The 21,121-nt window shown below is 39.8% G+C and overlaps 1 protein-coding gene across 1 annotated transcript in view; it reads left to right on the top strand.

The window, feature by feature from the left end:
- The window catches only part of LOC150077286 (liprin-alpha-1-like), a 1,048,988-nt gene that overhangs the window by 507,486 nt on the left and 520,381 nt on the right, over positions 1-21,121 (top strand). Inside the window, exon 10 of the mRNA XM_090386159.1 lies at positions 8,167-8,361. Coding sequence (XP_090242285.1) covers positions 8,167-8,361 — 195 coding nt within the window. The remainder of the gene's footprint in view (positions 1-8,166; positions 8,362-21,121) is intronic.

The raw sequence follows: 21,121 nt of genomic DNA, 5'->3' as shown, positions 1-21,121 counted from the left end.
TATCAAGTGGACCAATCTGATTCATCCCCTTCCTTCTAGAGTTTACATAAGTAAAGAACTCTTTGCTGTTTTTCTTTGCATCCCTTGCCAAGGATTTCTCGTAATCTGCCTTCGCCCGCCTAACCTCCTTTGTAACTTGGTTGCATATCAACTTGTATCTTTCATAGGCTTCTGTGTCATGTGTTAATTTGTATGTATCCCATGCATTTTTCTTCTCTGCCATATGCCTCATTAGTTCATCTGACATCCATTTTGGCCTAAACCTTGAACAATATTTTTTAGTTGGTATGTAAAGCCTAGTAGCTTCCAAGATAAGTTCTTTGAATGCTTCCCATTTTGAATTTGCTGTTGGTAACATCATCAGTTGGTCCCACTGTATAGAATTTAAATACTGTCTCAGTCCATCGTAGTCGCCTTTACGGAAGCAATAACCCTTCCCTTTACCCCTAATGGTAGTTACCTCTTTGAGTAAATGCCACTTCAGCACACTGTGATCACTGCCACCTAGTGGTTCATTTATCTGCAGATTCTTAATGCATGAAGAATCACTACTGATAATCAAATCAAGAGTATTACTCCCTCTAGTTGCCTCCCGAACATGCTGATGTAGAAAACAATCATCCAATAAATCCACAAAAGCCCTGCTAGTGTGTGAGTAACCAGCCCCCAAATTCCAGTCAATATCTGGGAAATTAAAATCTCCCATTATAAGACACCCTGATTTACTGGCCCACTCTATTTCCCTGTACAGTTCCTTATTATACTCATCAGAGTCATTAGGCCTATAGCACACTCCTACTCTCAATTTTGATCTCCCAATGTTTATGTCACACCAAACTGACTCCACACTGCACTGTCCAGCGATGTCGACTGGCTTCACTTCCTTGGTTTTTATGTGTTTCTTAACTAATAGCATAACACCTCCCCCCAGTCCTATCCTGTCTATAATTTCTGTAGACATTGTACTCCCCAAATTGCAGTTCCGCATCCCTTATATCTGTGTGACACCACGTTTCTGATATCCCAACAATATCTGCCTTTGATGTTTTGAGCAATACCTCAAATTCATCAAATTTATTTATTAAACTCCTAGCATTGGTGTAGACGCAAGTATACCTGCACCTGTTTCTATTCTTAGCTACCCTAACACAACCCATGTGTTTACTTGTACCGCAATGGCTCCCAGCAGTCTCTGAAATACCATGCATCTTGTTTTTCAGGCTTCTGCTCATTCTAATAGAAGCAGTGCAAGAATCTCTTTCACCTCTGCCAGTGGCTACTGTCAATCTATTGGTCTTTGTCTCCCCCCAAGCTAGCAGTTTTCCGACCCACCTAACACTGCCTCGATAGCATCAGCAGATATTCTTGCACCCTTTCTATTTAAGTGTATCCCATCCCTGTAGAAGCAATCTCTCCTGTTAACAAGTACAGTCCAGGCTGAAAAAAATTCTACCCCTTGAGCCTTGCACAATCTTTCCAGGGCCGAATTGATCGACAAGGCTCTCATCATATACTCCCTCCTATCGTGTCTGGGCAGAATTGCAGACACTTTCAAATTCAACCCTAATTCTCGGCTTTTGTTCAACAGTGACCTGTACTTGTTAAGTAATTCTGCCGGTCTCCTACTCTTAATATTATTAGTGCCAACGTGTACAACTATATCACCTTTTGTGCCCTTAAAAGATGATATTCGCTCTACAACGTCATCAACCTTTGCCCCTGGCAGACATACCCTGGTCCTGTTCCACCTATCTTTTTTACAAAGCATGTTCCCCGTTTCCCTGACAATAGAGTCACCAACAACTACTAGTTCCTTAGGGACCAGCGCATTCTGCCTTGGGGGTTGTCTCTGTGTCACGCGATGCCCAAGTGCAAGCTCTGGCGTTGATGTGGGCAGCTGAGAGCTTGATGGGCCCCTCAATTTAGTTTCTTCGAGGGCATCCACCCTGTCCTTCAAGCTCTCATATAGGCCCATAAGAACGCCGAGTTGTTGCCTGATATCGATACACTCCTTGCATCGCGCACACACAAAGACATCCCCCTTGGCAGTATCATGTCCCGTACCCGATTGCTCTGCAAACATCAAGCAAACAGTGCATTTTATAAGGCTGTGAGTCAGAGGACAACTGCCCCCCTCAGTTCTGCTCTGAGTCACAGCACTTCCATTAGCTTGAGCCTTTTGCTTTGCTGCTCTGGTCTGAGTCATGATTCTATTAATTTATTAATTAATTATGTTATGTTATTAATTATATTACGTTTGTAATCTAAGTCGTTATATGTATTTATTTAAACGTACAATTTAACTGCTAACGAAGTTCAACTAACGCTATCTAGTACGGTATATAACCTACGGTATATCTAGTATGGTATCACAATGGCGGGAAAGTTACTAACGGTAGCGGTAGTTACGAACACGTGGAAACTCTTACCGATACTTTTACAAGGCCGAGTAAAGAATAAATACACCAAATTAATTAAAAAAATCACAAAATAATGTTATACTACTAAATTTAAATCAAAAGTTTTAGAAAAACAATAATTTCAAATCAATAAATAAGAAAAATGCACTTAGCGGCTTGGAACACGACCGTCACTAGTAGCCTCGTCCAATAAGGATACTCGGAAAAATGTCAATGCGAACAAAGAAGCAAACAACGAAAAGCAGCAGGAAACTCCCCCAATGCATCCCTCCCTACCGGTGGGCACTGTCTTTGATAAGTCACTGGCACTCAAAACAGCACTGGAATCAATATTTAAAGAACCGAATAACAGGATAACCACCTTTGTGAGGTCGCAAATCATCACAATCTTTAACAAGATGGAGACTATCCTTTTCAAGACCTATGTTGAAGTGTGGGGCAAATAAAATGCAATAGCGTGCTCCCACATATGCCGAAACGCTGAGGAATAACCAAAATCAGGGAAAACAATCTCAGAGCGGACCCCAAAAAAGGAAGCAACCTCTCTTGATGACACCCAACTTGGTTGTCCTTAGACCTGTGGCCACAGATGGCCCCCAGAAAAAGAGAACTAGTGAAGAAATAAAGACAACTGTGATGAAGGAACTAAAGGATGACCTCAAAGTTACTAAGATAAAGTTCACCCGGAAAACAAGGAATGTAGGACTCGTTATTGAAACGGAGGTAAACGAAAACATACAGACGATAATGGATAACCCAAAAATTGCCACCTTGGGTTTGACTGCAGAATTGCCAAAAAAGAGAGGACCTGCTATCATTGTCTTTGACATAGACAAGGACCTAACCCCGGAACAGTTAGCCGCAGAGATCATAAACAGAAATCTGAGACCGACCCCCCCCAGCAACTACAGGAACAGCAAACCCTGGTGCAGCCCAGGTACTTCATCAGATCTAGGGCAGGACCAAACAGAAACTGGGTTCTAGAGCTGGCCCCGACTGTCTGGCAGCAACTAAAGAATCAAGAGAAAATCTACGTTGAATGGGGATCCCACCGATTCCGGAAGAATGTGGCAATCCCGAAATGCTTCTGGTGTTGTAAATATGGCCACACAACCCATACGTTTACACAAACAGACTCAACCTGCAGTCACTGCTCTGGCAGGGGACATGAATATAAAACATGTCCAAACAAGGAGCAAGATCCAATCTGTACAAACTGTAAGGCAGGGAAAATGGACTATTCACATTCTATCAGAGACCCGAACTGTCCAGTTTATCTAAAAGTAAAAGGGTTATACCAGTCAGGAACCAACTATGGAGAGACAAAGAGTGCAACAGATCCAAAATTGCAATTATACAGCATAACGTGCAGAGAGCTAGAGCAGTGGCCCAGCAACTTAGGGTCATAGCGGATGAGGAAGCAGCTGATTACGTACTACTACAGGAACCATATACCCACTCAAAATGAGTGTGCGGATATCCGGCAGCATACAAAATAGTCCATGACGAGAGTGACACCCCTTGGGCTGCGGTTGTGGTCCGCAATCCCAATTATACTGTGACTAAAGTAACACAGCTTTGTGCACCCTGGGTGGTGTGTGCCCACATCTTAATGCCATTGGGCCAAATCTATGCTGTTGCCCTTTACAGCAGGCCAGGTGAGGACATCGCACCCATCACCAGGTACTTGCAGGCCTTGACCGACATGCTCCCTGATCAAAGGATCATAATTGGGGCAGGTGTAAACTACCGCTCCCCAGCCTGCACAGTCTGACCCCAGACAGGAGAGGTACCAGAAATGGACAGATTTTAGAGGACTTTCTCTCGAACTCCTGGTTCACTATCCTGAACAGACCACACCAGATGCCTACATTTTGTAATACCCCGTGGGAGGCGACTATTGATGTCACATTGTTCACGGGAAACCTTGCAGGGTACGTTGAGGATTGGATCGTCAGAGACTCATGGACAACTTCCGACCACAGGGTGATTACGTACCAAATCAGAAGATCTTTAAACAGGCTACTGATACCTAAACAAACACTAAATCGCTTCACCATCCGCCGGGCAAACTGGGAAAGGTTCAGAGAGTTCTTAATGCCCGCTGCAGCCCAACACCTGGAAACAACAAACCAGAATGGGGACCCAGACGAGAATCAAAAGAGGGTAACGGAAATAATACTTGCGGTGAGTGAAGCATCAATGAAGAGGAGAAATGCCAAACTGGGAGCAGTCCCGTGGTGGACTCGCGAGATCCAGCAACTCAGAAGGGAGACCATGAGAAGAAGAAAACTCTTTCAATGGGCAAGACGTACATGGCCTGATGCTGAGGTCCAGATACTGAAGGAGCGCTATAGGGAAGCAAGAAACAGATATATGGATGCGATAAACAAGAGCAAACAAAGAGCCTGGGAAAACTTGGCAGGCATAACAGGAAATAATGAGCCATGGGGGGTAGTCTATAGGATAATCACAAACAAACTCCCCAGGGGGGAAGTTATTTCTACCACATTGACACCACATGGGAGCCAAACCACCACATGGCAACAGTCAATCACAAATATTCTGGGCACTATTTTCCCGGAGACTGCCATGCCTACTTCACCCGAACAGCATAAAATATGCCAAGAAAATGACATGTACACCACTGACTCCCATGAACTACTGTTCACGCTAGATGACATCAAATCCATGGCAAATCACGTAAGAAATAATAAGTGCCCTGGCCTCGATTATCTCGAGCCGGAAATTATCAAAAAAGTAACGGACCCAATCCCCGAACTCCTCCTAAATCTGTTCAATAACTGTTTGGATCAAGGCATCTTCCCAAAAAACTGGAAGACTGCGGGACTGAAGCTGATCCCAAAAACACCCACGGTCGTGGATGTTTTTGGGATCAGCTTCAGAAACACCGACAGCTTTGCTACCAGGGATCAGCAAACTATTTGAGAGAATGCTGTGTGCCCGAATTGACATACATTATAAGAGTGGTGAATTGCACATGTCTACCCAGTTTCGCTTTAAGCCCAAGTCTTCGACAGTAGAGGCACTTAGGCATCTGCTGCACAGTGTGGCCAGTTCCAACAGTAAATACTACCTAATCATCTCCATAGATTTTGCCGGGGCTTTCGACACCATTTGGTGGTCGAGTGTCCTGGCAAGAGTAAGGCGGGCCAACCTTCCCGGCAACTTGTATCTCACTATCAAGTCTTGCCTTACCAACAGGAGTATTAGTGTCATGGCACCCTATGGCAGGGTAAACCGCCGTGTCTGCAGGGGTTTCCCCCAGAGTTCCATCCTGGGGTTGCTCCTGTGGAACATTGTATTGGATGAGTTCCTGGCCATGGACCTTGGTGATGTCCAAACCCCAGCTTTTGCCAACGACTTGATCTTGAAAATTGCTGCTGAAAGTAGAGCACAGTTGGAGGTAAAAACAAACCATGCCATCGAGATACTACAGGACTGGACCATCTTACACTGCCTAAAAATCTCACCAACTTAGACATCCTCAATCTTACTGAAAGGCTCCCTTGACCTGCACAGGCCGCCTCAAATAAAGGTGAACAACGCCACAATTAAACTCCAAAGCCAGCTTAAGTACCTGGGGGTGATATTAGATTGTAATCTTTCCTTCAAGCAGCATCTCACACACATCTAAGAACAAAGTTAAGGAAGTACTCTGCACTGTTAGCCCGTGTGGTCCATCGTGACTGGCGACTTAAACGTTGCATACTCTCCTTATATTATAAAATGACATTCTTACCAGCTATAACATAGGCCTCTGCGGTTTGGTATCACAAGGCATCAACCGCCGTAAATAGATGCATAATCGACTCAATCCATAGAACTATCCTGTTACCAGAGCCTGCAGCACCACTAGCACTGTTGCCCTACAGGTCTTGGACGGAGCCTTTCCCCTTGACCTGGACATCATATGCACTGGAATAGCCTATTATATAACCAAAGGAATGCCTTGCACCCACCTAGACTACACAGTGGATAACAGTGCAACCCACAAGGCTGAAAAGACCTTGCAGCATAGACCCACTACGTAATGACAAAAGGTAGTATAAGGACTAGCAAACATCACGGAAGGGATAAAACCCCATAATGATCAGAAAATAGGACCCAGACCACATGTAGTCTGGAAGGATGACATCCCAGATTTAATCCCCTATTAGTGTCCCACCTAGATGAGACTCAACAGCCAGCTTTTTAGGGCCTGCAAACTGATTAAGATGACATACGGTGGCACTCTCCCACCGGGACATCCTATTGGCGACCCAAATCCGCACTCACTTGAGCGGATCTTTCTTTCCAAACTCCTGGGGAGGGGGGGGAGGCTTGCCTCTCCTTTCCTCCCCAATTTTCTCACTCTGGTGGGGCACGGGCCTGCCTCACTACCTGCAGGGTCTATCTACTCTGTCGACCCCTTATTTTCAATTTCTTCCCCCCAGTCTTCATCCTCCCCCCAAACTTTTGTCTTGCACAGCGTTTAGCCCTACGTGTCAAAATCAAAAGAGAACATCAAAATTCTTGCCCGAACTTATTTGGTTTTTAAAACTCACTGTTACCGCACAGCCCCACGTTGCATACTATTAATACTAACTTGTTAAGTATCACTAATTTCAACCTCTTTTTTTTTTTGGTCCTAGCCACTGAAATCCCAGGAAAGTAAGTGGCAAGACCCGCCAGGCCAGCCTGCCCATGGCGGGTATTGTTAACGTCGGGTCTCACTAGGGGCCTGGCGGCTAACAGGCTGGATGAACAATGGGCACAACAAACTACATAGTACATATCCCACACACTTTTAAATTTCTGGCTTGTCTGATACAGAGAACATACGCGGAGATGGGAGAAATACCAGGTGCCGTCAGACCCCGAACATACCTAATAACCATATGCAGTACTTTGCATTTGTCAATGTTAAACTTCAGTTGCCACTTCTCAGCCCATCTATTCAACTTTCCTAGATTCTGTTGCAGTAGCATACTATCCTTACTGTCATTCACAACCCTACCATTGTAGAAACTTGCACCGGTGACTTTTGTATCGTCGGCATACTTGGACATTAAGCCTTATGTACTTTTATCAATATCATTGAGAAATAAACAAAGAAACAACAATGGGCCCAACACTGAACCTCGGGGACCTCACTAATAACGTTAGTTCATAACAGTGTCCATTGATTACCACTCTCTGTCTTCTCCCATTCAACCATCCTTTTATCCATTGTAGAAACTTGCACTTAATGACATACTGCTCCAGCTTGTACAGTAGTCTTCCATGTGCAACAGTATCAAAAGCTTTCCTAAAATCCAAGTATATGATATCAGAATTATTTTTTGCATCCAGTTCCTTTGTAACCACATCATAGTATCCAGTCAAATTGGTGAGACAAGACCTCCCCTTAACAAACCCATGCTGTGTCTGAACTATAACTGTATTCTTGTCTAGATGATCCTGCAATGCTTCTTTAACCAGTGACTCCATTATTTTCCCTGGAACAGAAGTTAAATTAACAGGTCTGTAATTACTCATGTGAAATAACAATATTTTCTTTGGAATGTTATTATATCTATAGATTTCTGTATTTCTCCATAGGTATTAATTCTACTAATCTAAGTAGTCAAGATTATCCACATATTTTTTTAATTATTATTATTATTTAATAAAATTTTATTTAATAAATAATAATTATTATTATTAAAGTTTTGATTTTTATTTATTGTTATTACAAATGTAGGCTAGGCAAAGAGAAAAGATGAATGAAGAGCATAACCAGAGGTTATCAGCTACTGTTGATAAGTTACTTGCAGAGTCCAATGAACGTCTTCAGTTACATCTTAAAGAGCGAATGCATGGCTTAGAAGAAAAGAACTCTTTGTCCCAAGAATTAGAACGCACACGCAAAGTTCTTGAGGATACTCAGAGCGAAAAGGTGAGAACTTTTTCTTTTTAAGCACTTGAACTTTACATTAACATATAATAATAGAAATAGTTTATTCGGTGATAAACGTTAACATTACTGATATTGTTCGCTATAATCATCGAAACCCACACACTTGTTTCATCGTGTCTGCCAAAACAAAACATTTTTGGCAGTCTTGTTTTGTGTATCCTTTTATTTAGTGTGGCTTATTTGATTGGATTTCTTGAATTGACTCAAATCATATTCCTTTCAAGTCCTGTTTTAATTTTGGAAATTCCCAAAAGTTGCATTGTCCCAAATCAGGAAAATAAATTGTGTGCACAGTGATGGGAATGTTTTTATCAGCCAAAAATTGCTGGACAGTGAGTAATGTGTATCACGGCAAATTGTCTTGGTGAACAGCCAACTATTCTGCAATTTTATGGTGGCATCCTGGATGTCTCTCATCCACTCTAAACTTCTTGGTAGTAGGCTGTGTTAACATTGACACCTCACAGAATAAAATCTGTTGGTGGCATCACTCTGATTGCCAAAATCTGTAATCAGCATGATCTCATGTGATTTTCAGTGCTGTATTTTTGGTTTGGCAACAACATTATTTTAAATTATGAGCTTTCTAACCTTGATATTTGGGTATTATCCATACATCCCAGACTCATCATGTGGTGTAATTTTTGTTTAAAATGCAATATTAGACAGAGATTTCTGAAATAACTCATAGGAAATGAGGACTCAGTGATATCTTTGATCATCAGTGAGAATGCATTGAATAAACCTGGGACTCACTTCATTCATGCCCAACTAAATGGCCTGAACTGAAATAAATGAAGGAAATATCTCCTTGGTTATTTGTCAAATGGTAAGCCATCAATCTGATTGTATAATAGTATGGACTTCATTGATGTTTTGATTGTTTCATAACATTGACAGACAGTTGCACCTGTCTTCATCTTTGAATAAAATTTATCTTGCAACACCTTGAATCCACTTGTTAAAAAGGTTTTCCCCCCATTCTATCATCTCTATAAAGTATAATGAGCATTTCATTTGTTTCTATGGCAAATTTTACAAATTTACAACAAAATTTAATTTTACATGTTGTTCAAATTTCATTATTTTACATATACACAACAAATGAAAGAAACACATGAACTACCCTGAGTGTGATAACACCCAGTACCAGAATAATCTGGTATTACTACTGAAATGCAGTACTTTCATTTGTCAATATTAAACCTAAATTGCCACTTCTCAGCTCATCAGCTCATGTTGCAGTAGCATCTCTGACTACTGTCATTTCCTACCCTGCTAATCTATGTATTACCAGCAATCTTAGACATTGAACATTGAGTCTTTATCAATGTTATTAATAAGTTTTAAAAACAGTCATGAGCTCAGAACGAAACCATAAGGGACTCCCCTTATAATATTTGTCCATGAAGAATAGTAGCTCTTAATAACCACTCTCTTTTTCTTGCCACTCAACCAACCTTTTAGCCTTAGTAGTAATTGGTATTAATATTAGTATTAATTGTGGAAAATGATGCAAGAAAGCAAGCTTATACAGCCTCAGCCAAAAAAAATAAAGAAAACCACTTCCCACATCATCTGTCCACCCCCCTATTAATTTGTCTACTTTTTCTTTGAATTTAATCATTTAATCAAACTACCCATTGACTGAAAGCAAATTTCTGGATATCTATGCTGCAACCATCCTTCCTCAGTTTAACTTTATGTCCCCTTCTGTGTTGTCTGCTCAGAAGGAAGGACACCATCAGTATTTAGCTTACTCAATCCACTCAACATCTCAATCAGACATTCACACAAGCATCTGTTTCTAGATGCTCCAATTTGTAGAACTGAAGCCTTCTTGGTAAGTGTACTCTTTTGTTCCCCCTAACTTAATTGTCAGCCTTTCTTTGCACCCATTCCATCAGCTCAACATCCTTTCTAAAATGAGGCTTTCAGACCTGTGTACAGTACTCAAGATGTGGCCTGACCATAGCCTTTCACAACAGGATAAACATCTACACATCCCTTCTGACAAAATTGCTGTGTATATTTGGTGGGGGGAACTTCCATGAACTGTTCTGGAAGCTTCATTACAGTGCTCAGAAAACTTCATATCCAGCTGGACAATTACTCGCAGGTCTTCTTTATTCTCGACTACCCTCAGTGTTGTACCATACAGTTCGTATGTTATTCTTGGATTACTGCTACCCATGTGCGGTACCTTGCATTTGCCAATATTAAACTTCAACTGGCACTTCTCAGCCCATCTGCCTAAATTTTCTAGATCATGTTGCAGTAGCATACAATGATTACTGTCATTAACTATACTACCAAACTTAGACATTAAGCCTGATATACCTTCATAAATATCATTAATAAGTATTAAAAATAACATGGGCCCAGCACTAAACCCTGGAGGACTCGACTAATAACATTAGTCTAGGACGAGTGGCATCCATGGATTTTTTTTTTTTTTTTTTTTTTCAAAGAAGGCAGTCCCAGCCAGCTTTCCTAGCAATTGCATCATCTAATACTGTAGAGATAATTTCTAGCATAACACATACTAGCACTAATTAGTTATCATTTCTGGCACATGGAGATGGCCAGGGATCATCTGCCAACGTATTGATAACATAATACACAGCATCTATATAATACCTCCAATTTGGAGGATAAGCCAGTTCATTAGTTCATATATCAATAACATATATTGATATATGAACTAAGTTCATATATCAATCATGTGACACAGCTGATATAGTTCATATATCAGCTGTGTCACTCTAAAGCCGATCACGAGTCTGCTGGTCCTGATTAGATGTTATATCTTTTTCACGAGGAAATATTTAATGGCTTCACCTCACTACAGAAAGTTGACTTTGCACTCACAACATAAAATCACAATCAGAATGTCAAGAACTTTGTTTCCACAATAACATATGCAGCTAATGTGTTTTTTTTTTTTTTTTTATGAAAACCCCAAACACGAGAAGTATTAGAACCTATAGTACTTAGTACCTTGCTTGGGTTGGAGGTTGAGAAGACAAAAGAAGATATTTGTTGATATTAGAATTGAGAACTACCCATCACATAGCAATGGCGAAGCTGTAATCAAGAATAGCACAGCTCAGGAAATGGAATGCAATCCATATTCAAGACCATGCAGTAATGGAATGAACAGGGGATGTAGCATCCTTTCATTAACTACTAAGGAATACGCAGCTCAGTAGCAGACCAGTCCGAACCAACTAATAACATTAGTCTAGGACGAGTAGTAGCCATGGATTTTTTCTTGCCTTTTTTTTTTTTTTTCAAGCAGCAAACAACAATTCACTATTCAACTGCCATCACAAAAGGCAGGCTTGCCGTGTTGGTTTAATCCACAGCAGGAGCCCCCAGTTTCTTTGACGTGAACCCAGCCACCCAGAGATGACAGGTGTGCTTCAAGTGTGATAGATCACAGATATTAACTCAAGTCTAGTCTCTAAATGTTGCTCCTACCTCAACATTGAGATCAATTTTATAGTTGGCTCTTCAGTTCATATAGGTCACATATCACTGTACAAGATAATCTCCAGTCACGAACAACTTCCGATATTCTGTCTAGAGGGCTACAAGACAGCGTCCACTCACTTGCAACCCCTTTCAATATTCTTCCACTCAACCATTGCCTTGGTTGAAGTAGAACCATCAGTTGCTATATCATTCATGTCTAGCGACTGATGTGATTCATATCATTCTTTCAAGTGTTTCCCTAGTAGTAACTTAACCCAAATTCCACACTGCTCCAATTTGTACAGAAGTATTTGATGAGCAATAGCATCAGCAGTTTTTCTGAAAAAAAAGTATGTGATTTAAAAATATTTTTTTTTTATTCCACTTCCTTTTATTTCTGCATCACAGTATCCAGTCAGATTGGTCAGAAAGATTTCTCCTGAACAGATTCGTGCTGTGACTCCCATAAAACTGCATTACTGTCTAGATGGTCCTGCATTACTTTAACCAGTGATCCATTATTTTCCCTGGCTTACAGGCCTATAATTATTCATTTCACCTTTTGTTGTCCTCATTGTGAATTGTGGATACATCTGCAGTCCAACCTCCCTCAAATTCATGGATATTCTCATAGTTGAAGGTTTGCTGACATTTGCTGCCTCTTTTGGATAGGTTCCATCAGCCCCAAATGCATTATTTACATTTATCTTCATCACTTTCTCTTCCACTTTCCTCTCAGTTATCACAAAATCATTTAGTTCTCTCTAATTTGATATTCCTCTGGCTTTCCCATTCCTAAAAAAATCCTTGTGTATTAACATGATGCAGAATATGTATTCAGTTTGTCAGCAATTTGAGTAGAACCATCAGTTGTTATATCATTCATATCTAGCAATTGATGTGATTCATCTCATTCTTTCAAGTGTTTCAATAAGTAAAGAAGTGCTTGCTACTTTTATTTGCATTCTTTGCCAGAATCTTCACATAAGTCTTCTTAGCTTGCCTAACCCACTTTTTGGTTTTTTTTTGCAGACTGTTGTTATATGTACCATAGGCTTTTGTGTCACCTAACAATTTACAGACATTCCATGCATTTTTTTCCTCAACTTGAGTCTCATTAATTCATGTAACATCCATTTAGGTCTAAGCCTTGAACAGCATTTTTAGTTGATATGATAAGCCTGGTAGTTTCTACAGTTACTTCCCCAAATGCTTTCCATTTAGAACTTGCTGTTGGCATCATCAGTTGGTTCCATTCTATAGAATTTAAAATCCATCTGACACCACTCTAATCACCCTTACAAAAGCCCTTCCTTTACACTTAATGATAGTTACATCTTTGAGTTAATATCAGATACCCTGTGATCACTGCTTCCTCTTGGTTCTTTTATCTGCAGATTCTTAATACATTATCAATGATGAATTTGAGCTGATGATAGCATCAAGAATGCTGCTTTCTCTTGTTGCCTCTCTATCATCATGTTGTAGAAAACAGTCATCCAGTAAATTCACTCGCACACCAGCAAGACTTTGTGGATACAAAAGTTTTCCGGTGTGTGTATTTCTGTCAGTATTATGAAACTTAAAATTCTCTATTATAAGCCATTCCAATTTATCAGCCGATTGTATTTCTCTGTATTCATTACACTCATCACAGTCATTAGGCCTATTACAGTTCCTGTTATTTTTGTTTTCCCTGTGCTTATGTCACACCAAACTGACTAAGCATTGCACTGGTTACTCATGTCAGCTGGGTACACTGCCTTCGATTCTAAGTGCCTCTTAACCAAGGGCATTAACTCCAATTCTTCCCATCCTGTCTGTCTTTTCTGCCCTTATTGTACTCACCATATTTAAATTTTGCATCAGTTTTATCCAAGTGGCACTATGGTTCCATAACCCAAACTGTCTGTATTCAGTGACCTAACCAGTATTCAACTTCTTCACAATTTGTTGCTATACCTCTAGCATTAGTGTATATGAAAGTATACATACATCTTTAATTTCTGAGCAATTCTGACACAATACATATATGTGCTTGTCTCATGAGAACCCCCAGCAGTCTTTATAATCCCAACACCTTGCCTTCCAGGCTGGTGCATGTTCCAGTAGCAGTGGAAGAAACACTTTTATCCCTGTGACTGTTGCTAACTTGCAACTTTTTCTCAATATTGCCCTGTACTTGTCAAGTAAGCCCTCTGATGTTGTTGCTGTAGTTGGGTTTTAGGAGCATCATTGACTAAGGTCATATTGCTCTGCTCTGTGTATATTGTTTGTAAATTGGTGGAATAGGACCAGGGTATGTCTGCCAGGGGCAAAGGTTGATGACGTTGTAGAGCAGATATCATCTTTTAAGGGCACAAAAGGTGATATAGTTGTACACGTTGGCACTAATAATATTAAGAGTAGGAGACCGGCGGAATTACTTAGCAACTACAGGTCACTGTTGAAAAAAAGCCGTGAATTAGGGTTGAATTTGAAGGTGTCTGCAATTCTGCCCAGACACGATAGGAGGGAGTATATGATGAGAGCCTTGTCGATCAATTCGGCCCTGGAGGGATTGTGCAAGGCTCAAGGGGTAGAATTTTTTTCAGCCTGGACTGTACTTGTTAACAGGAGAGATTGCTTCTACAGGGATGGGATACACTTAAATAGAAAGGGCGCAAGAATTTTTGCTGATGCTGTCGAGGCAATGTTAGGTGGGTCGGAAAACTGCTAGTTGGGGGAGATACAAGGACTCATAGATTAACAGTAGCCACTGGCAGAGGTGGAAGTGATTCTTGCACTGCTTCTATTGAAATGAGCAGAAGCCTGAAAAACAAGATGCAGAATATATTTCAGAGACTGCTGAGAGTCATTGCGGTACAAGTAAACACATGGGTTGTGTTAGGGTAGCCAAGAATAGAAACAGGTGCATGTATACCTGCGTGTACACCAATGCTAGGAATTTGGTAAATAAATTTGATGAATTTGAGGTATTGCTCAAAACATCAAAGGCAAATATTGTTAGGATATCAGAGACGTGGTATCACACAGATATAAGGAATGCGGAACTGGAATTTGGGGAATACAATGTGTATAGAAAGGATAGACAGGACAGGAGGGGAGGAGGGGTTATGCTATTAGTTAAGAAACACATAAAGTCCAAGGAAGTGAAGCCAGTCGACATCGGTGGACAGGGCAGTGTCGAGTCAGTTTGGTGTGACTTCAGCATTGGGAGATCAAAATTGAGAGTAGGAGTGTGCTATAGGCCTAATGACTCTGATGAGTATAATAAGATATTGTACAGGGAAATAGAGTGGGCCAGTAAATCAGAGAGTCTTATAATGGGGGATTTTAATTTCCCAGATATTGACTGGAATTTGTGGGTTGGTCACTCGCACACTAGCAAGGCTTTTGTGGATTTATTGGATGATTGTTTTCTACATCAGCATGTTCGTGAGGCAACAAGAGGGAGCAATACTCTTGATCTGATTATCAGTAGTGATTCTTCATGCATTAAGAATCTGCAGATAAATGAACCACTAGGTGGCAGTGATCACAGTGTGTTGAAGTGGGATTTACTCAAGGAGTTAACTACCATCAGAGGTAAAGGGAAGGGTTTTTGTTTTCGTAAAGGCGACTGTGATGGTCTGAGACAGTATTTAAATTCTATACAGTGGGACCAACTGATGATGTTACTAACAGCAAACTCAAAATGGGAAGCATTCAAGGAACTAATCTTGGAGGCTACCAGGCTTTACATACCAACTAAGAAATATTGTTCAAGGTTTAGGCCTAAATGGTTGTCAGATGAACTAATGAGACATGTGGCAGAGAAGAAAAATGCATGGGATACATACAAATTAATGGGTGACATGGAAGCCTATGATAGATATAAGTTGGTCTGTAACCAAGTCACAAAGGAGATTAGGCAGGCAAAGGCAGACTACGAAAAATCCTTGGCAAAGGATTCAAAGAAAAACAGAAAAGAATTCTTTACCTATTTAAACTCAAGAATGAAAGGGATGAATCAGATTCGTCCACTGGATATTGATGGTTCAACAGTTGAGGATCCTGCTCAGGTGGCTAACGATCTAAACAAGTATTTTGCATCTACATTCACGCATGAGGAGTTATTCAGGAAGGAGAATGATGTAGGTAAAGTAAACATTGGCAGTGAGCTGGATGATTTTGTAATAACTGAGGGGAAAGTGGAGGAGAGATTGTTGAGGATAAACATAAAAAAGGCACCTAGGGTGGATGGGATCTATCCAGTTATATTAAAGGAGGCAACAAAGGAGGTAAGCAAACCCCTAGCCATAATTATGAGAGCTTCTTTGGACTCAGGGGAGGTACCCTTAGACTGGAGATGTGCAAATGTAACCCCAATTCACAAAGGAGGATCAAAGGCTGACACAAGTAATTATAGACCTGTTAGTTTAACTTCTGTTCCAGGTAAATTAATGGAGGCACTGGTTAAAGAAGCACTGCAGGATCATCTAGACAAGAATTCAGTTATAGCTCAGACGCAGCATGGTTTTGTTAAGGGCAGGTCTTGCCTGACCAATTTGATTGGATACTATGATGTAGTCACAAAAGAACTGGATGCAGGGAATAACTTTGATATTATATATTTGGATCTTAGAAAGGCTTTTGATACTGTTGCACATGGAAGACTGCTGCACAAATTGGAGCAGTGTGGCATTGGAGGCAAATTGCTGCTATGGATAAGGGGATGGTTGAGTGGCAGAAGACAGAGAGTGGTAATCAATGGACACTGCTCAACGTGGACTAATGTTATTAGTGGAGTTCCTCAGGGTTCAGTGTTGGGTCCGTTGTTGTTTTCGGTGTTTATGAATGATATTGATGATGGGATATCAAGTTTAATGTCCAAATTTGCAGATTATACAAAGTTTGGCAGGGTTGTTAAGGACACCACTGATGCTATGCTGCTGCAACAGGATCTGGAAAGGTTGAACAGATGGGCTGAGAGGTGGCAAATGAAGTTTAACATTGACAAATGTAAAGTACTACATATGGGAAACAGTAACCCCAGAGCAACGTATCAACTCTGCGGTACTACACTGACAGTGGTGGAGAATGAAAAGGACCTGGGGGTAATTGTGCAGGCAGATATGAAGTTCTCTGAGCAGTGCAGACGAGCTGCAAGAGTAGCTCATGGTGTCTTGTCAGTGATATACAGGAATTTTTCTAGCAGGGATAAGGAGGTGATTATTCCCTTGTATAAGGCAATGGTTAGGCCACATCTTGAGTACTGAATACAGGTCTGGAGGCCTCATTTCAAGAAGGATGTAGAGCTGCTGGAATGGGTACAGAGAAGGGCAACAAGATTAGTGAATGGAACAAAGGGTTGCTCTTATGAAGAAAAGCTTAAGTTTTGCAAATTACAGAGTCTGGAGACTAGGCACCGGCGAGGTGATCTGATAGAGGTGTATAAGGGTTTGAATGGTTTGAGCATGCTCAATGCCAATGGGATTCTTCATCTTGCTCAGAATAATCAGCTCAGAGGGCATAAATTCAAATTGAGGAAGGACGGATGTCGGATGGATGTGCAGAAATTTGCCTTTGGCCAGCGGGTGGTTGGTTGGTGGAACCGACTTCCATCACTTGTTGTTGAAGTTGATAGCCTAAACAAATTTAAGGCTCAACTGGACAGGTATTTCGAGCGAACGGAGGGGTGAAATGGGAGTGGTGTGTTTTTTTTTTTTTTTTTTTTGGCTGATGCTGAATAAGCTTGCTTTCTTGCATCATATGCCTCTACTAATGCTAATGCTAAATTGCATGTGGTCTGAGGTTGATTTTCTGTTGCTGGACAGAAAACTTGAATTTCTGAGAGAAAAAACCATCTACCCTTGCCTGAGACCGACTAACTCAACCACATGAAAAAGACCATAAAAATTCCTCATATCATTGACAGGACTCAAACTCTGGTCTTTTCCACCTGGTATGGGGAGGACGGAAGCCCTCTGATCTCCAATTTTTGATATTATTAGTATCAATGTGTAGAACAATATTGCTTCTACTGCCCTCTTCCTATACAGCATCATCAACTTTTGTTCCTGGCAGACATCCTAATCTCTGGTCCTAATCCTTTTCACAGATATATTTTCCATTTCCCTGAGAATAGAGTCACTTACAATAGCTGAATGATATCCTACACAGTGATATACCCTACAGAGCAGAATATGATTCTAGAGCACAGTGATATTCTACATAGCTGAATGTGCTGGTCCTGTTGACCGGAACATTCTGATATGTGTTGTGTGATGCTTAAATGTAGTGTCCAGTGTTGTGCCGGGAATCCTGATTGCTTGATTGGCCCTCTGTTTTATTATTTTGAGGACAACCACTGTATTCCTCAACCCTCATATAAGCCCATCAGAACTCTAAATTTGCACTTAAATGCATACAGAGATATCCCACTTTGACCAGATCATTTCAGATTACAGATAACTTAGCAAAATGACTTCAAGAAGTGCACTGTAGGTAGCTTTGGTTCACAAAGGACCTGCCATCGATGGTTCTTTCCTGAGCCAAATTATTCCTGCCACTTTGAGCTTTTTTGATTTTTTTTTTTTTTTTTTTAAGCGTGAGTTTAGACTAATTTTAATTTAAAAATACTACATGCACTAAGAGATAAGAGTATAATAACTGTTAACTTACTAAATGTTAGCATAAATTCAAAAATATGCTAACCTGTTTTATGCTATCAAACTGCTTATTTACTACAGTTTACTAGTTATAAGATACGATGTTCACACTAAAATTATCAATGGCAATGGGTCCATGAATATTAACTTATGAAATCCTCAACTAAATTCCAATATAAGCTAACATATGTGATTAAGACAATGAAAACTATTTATTGAATGCAATTTCTTATGTAATTAATTAAAAAAAAATAAAAAAAATTTCTAAAAACTTATTTGTGTTTAGGATAAGGAATTTTCATCACCTGTACATCCATATCCCTAAAAACATCTTCAGTCGTGAATGTTGATGTGCAATATTTATTCAATGTGTCAGTAACCTGTTCAGGTTACTGATCATCATCAACAACAGGATCATCAATAGTTATTTCATTCATATCTGGGTGAACAATGTGATTTTTCCCTTTCCTTCTACTGTTACCATATGCAAAGAATTCTTTTCTCCTTTTCTTCATGTTGAAATTTTTTTTTATCGAAGGCTTCTCATAATATACTGTACTTTGCCTAACCACTGTAGTAGTACACCTTTATGCACTGTAGGTTTTTGAGTCCACTGTAAATTTCTAATCAATCCATGCATTTTTTCTTCCTGCCACTAGTCTGATCAATTCATATAACATCTTAGGTTTCAAGAAACACTTTTTGAACAATATGTCTTAGTTTATATAAAAAGCTTAATAGCATCTACATGCCAGGTGCCCTAAGGTCAAGCAGTCTAAGTGTATTATGTGAAACAAACTCCAAAATTGTCCCTAGGAAGGAATCACTTTTCCTCCTAAGTTTAAATTTTGTTTATTGAAATTATAAAGTTCTTGAGACTCCTGTCTTAATAGAAGGAAAATATAACTTTTCTTTATTTTTCTTTTTCACTAACACAACTAACCCAACACAACTTGGCCATTTATGGCATTACTTTTACCTTCCTGTGAAAGGTCTGGTATCCTGAGTGCAAAAATTAACTCTCAGGGCCAAAAAGAGTATAAAATATTCTTCACAACTTTTCCACCAAGACAGCCAACATGCTCTAATCTCATTACCATTGATGAATGCCGTGAAACTTCTCAACAGGTTTTCACCTTTCCTCATAAAGAAAGGTATTGAGGCCATTATAGGTTCTTCCGGAATGGTTAAAAGACTTTACTTGGCGGATCTTTTGATTGTTACATCTTATCCAAGCAATTAGAACAGTTTTTAAAACAAATGGCTTTTATTAGTTTTACAGGCAAAACATATTATGACTAAAAAAGATGGCAATCTTATTCCTACATTGGGAATTGTACTTACTTTTATTACCCCAATTCTACCACAAACAGTTAGTACACCTGTACTTTACTGTTTATGAGATATATGCCATGTCAAATCTGTCTGTGTATATCAATCCCTCTCAGATAAAAAATACATCCACTCATTAGCAACAAGTCAAGGTGACACAATCTGTCCTCCCTGTACTTCCAAACAACCTAGCTAATCAAACTCTGCTACTACTTCTCCTGTCTGTCCAAATTACAAATGGAAAAGAATCTATAAAAAGATTTAATCCTGTTGTCCAGTAGTACAAGTGAGGATTTGAACCTGGTATCTCAAGAAAATATACTAGCTAGTTCTGTTCCAAATAGAATGCGAGAGCCAATGCTTGTTATATACAGTTTAACAAATGAAGATAAAAATTTTAGGTTGATAAGAACTTAGTGAGGAAAACAAAGTTTTGGGACAGTTCAGTTCTGCTTGTGTAAATGAAACCCAGCTTAAGATTAGTCCATTTCAGGTGCTGTTATCCTACTGCTAGAAGGTTCTTTCGATTGGAATGGGCAGCACCAGACAAGACTGTTTACTCATCCATACAGAATGGATGAGCAAACAAACACATTGATAAATTTTTAGATAATAGTTGAATTGTTAATATGTACCAGATTTTGCCTTAATATCTATGTTCTGTTTTCGAGAGTACGTTTTGAGTTTTTGGAATATTTAAAAAAAAACAACAAAAAAAAAACATTAAAGTAGATTCCTAAGTTTTTATGCACAAAGGACCCTTGAAATTTTTTATATTTGGAAAAATTAAGAAAGATGCCTTCTTGGAAATTGTTGGATGGCATGATTTTTTTGTGTTTATAGATAGACCAAAGGACAACAAAAAATGTGATTGCTAAATAATGATTAATAACTGGTTATTGGCTGTGGTATTCTCAGAAATTTTAGAAATGGCCCAGCCTTTCAGATTATCTGCATAGGAAACAAGTTGAACTCAAAGAAGTAATAAGGGTATGAAATTAAAGAGAAGAAAAGTAAGCCAAAAGGCTGTGGCCATGTTTAATAAAAGTTGAAATAGTTTTGTTATACACATTTTGTCCAATGGAAAGAAACAGTGATATGTCAATAAGTGAGGCTCTAATAAAATGAAGGTGGTCAACAGGAGAGACTGCTTCTACAGGGATTGGATACACTTAAATAGAAAGGGTGCAAGAATATTTGCTGATGCTATCAAGGCAGTATTAAGTGGGTCGGAAAACTGCTGACTTGTGGGAATACAAGGACAAATAGATTAACAG

Source organism: Mastigoproctus giganteus, chromosome 12, assembly GCF_048544385.1.
Source record: "Mastigoproctus giganteus isolate SK-2022 chromosome 12, ASM4854438v1, whole genome shotgun sequence".
Taxonomy (NCBI): Eukaryota; Metazoa; Arthropoda; class Arachnida; order Uropygi; family Thelyphonidae; genus Mastigoproctus; species Mastigoproctus giganteus.
Note: the sequence above shows the minus strand (reverse complement) of the source record. Positions and strands in the feature narration are given on the sequence as shown.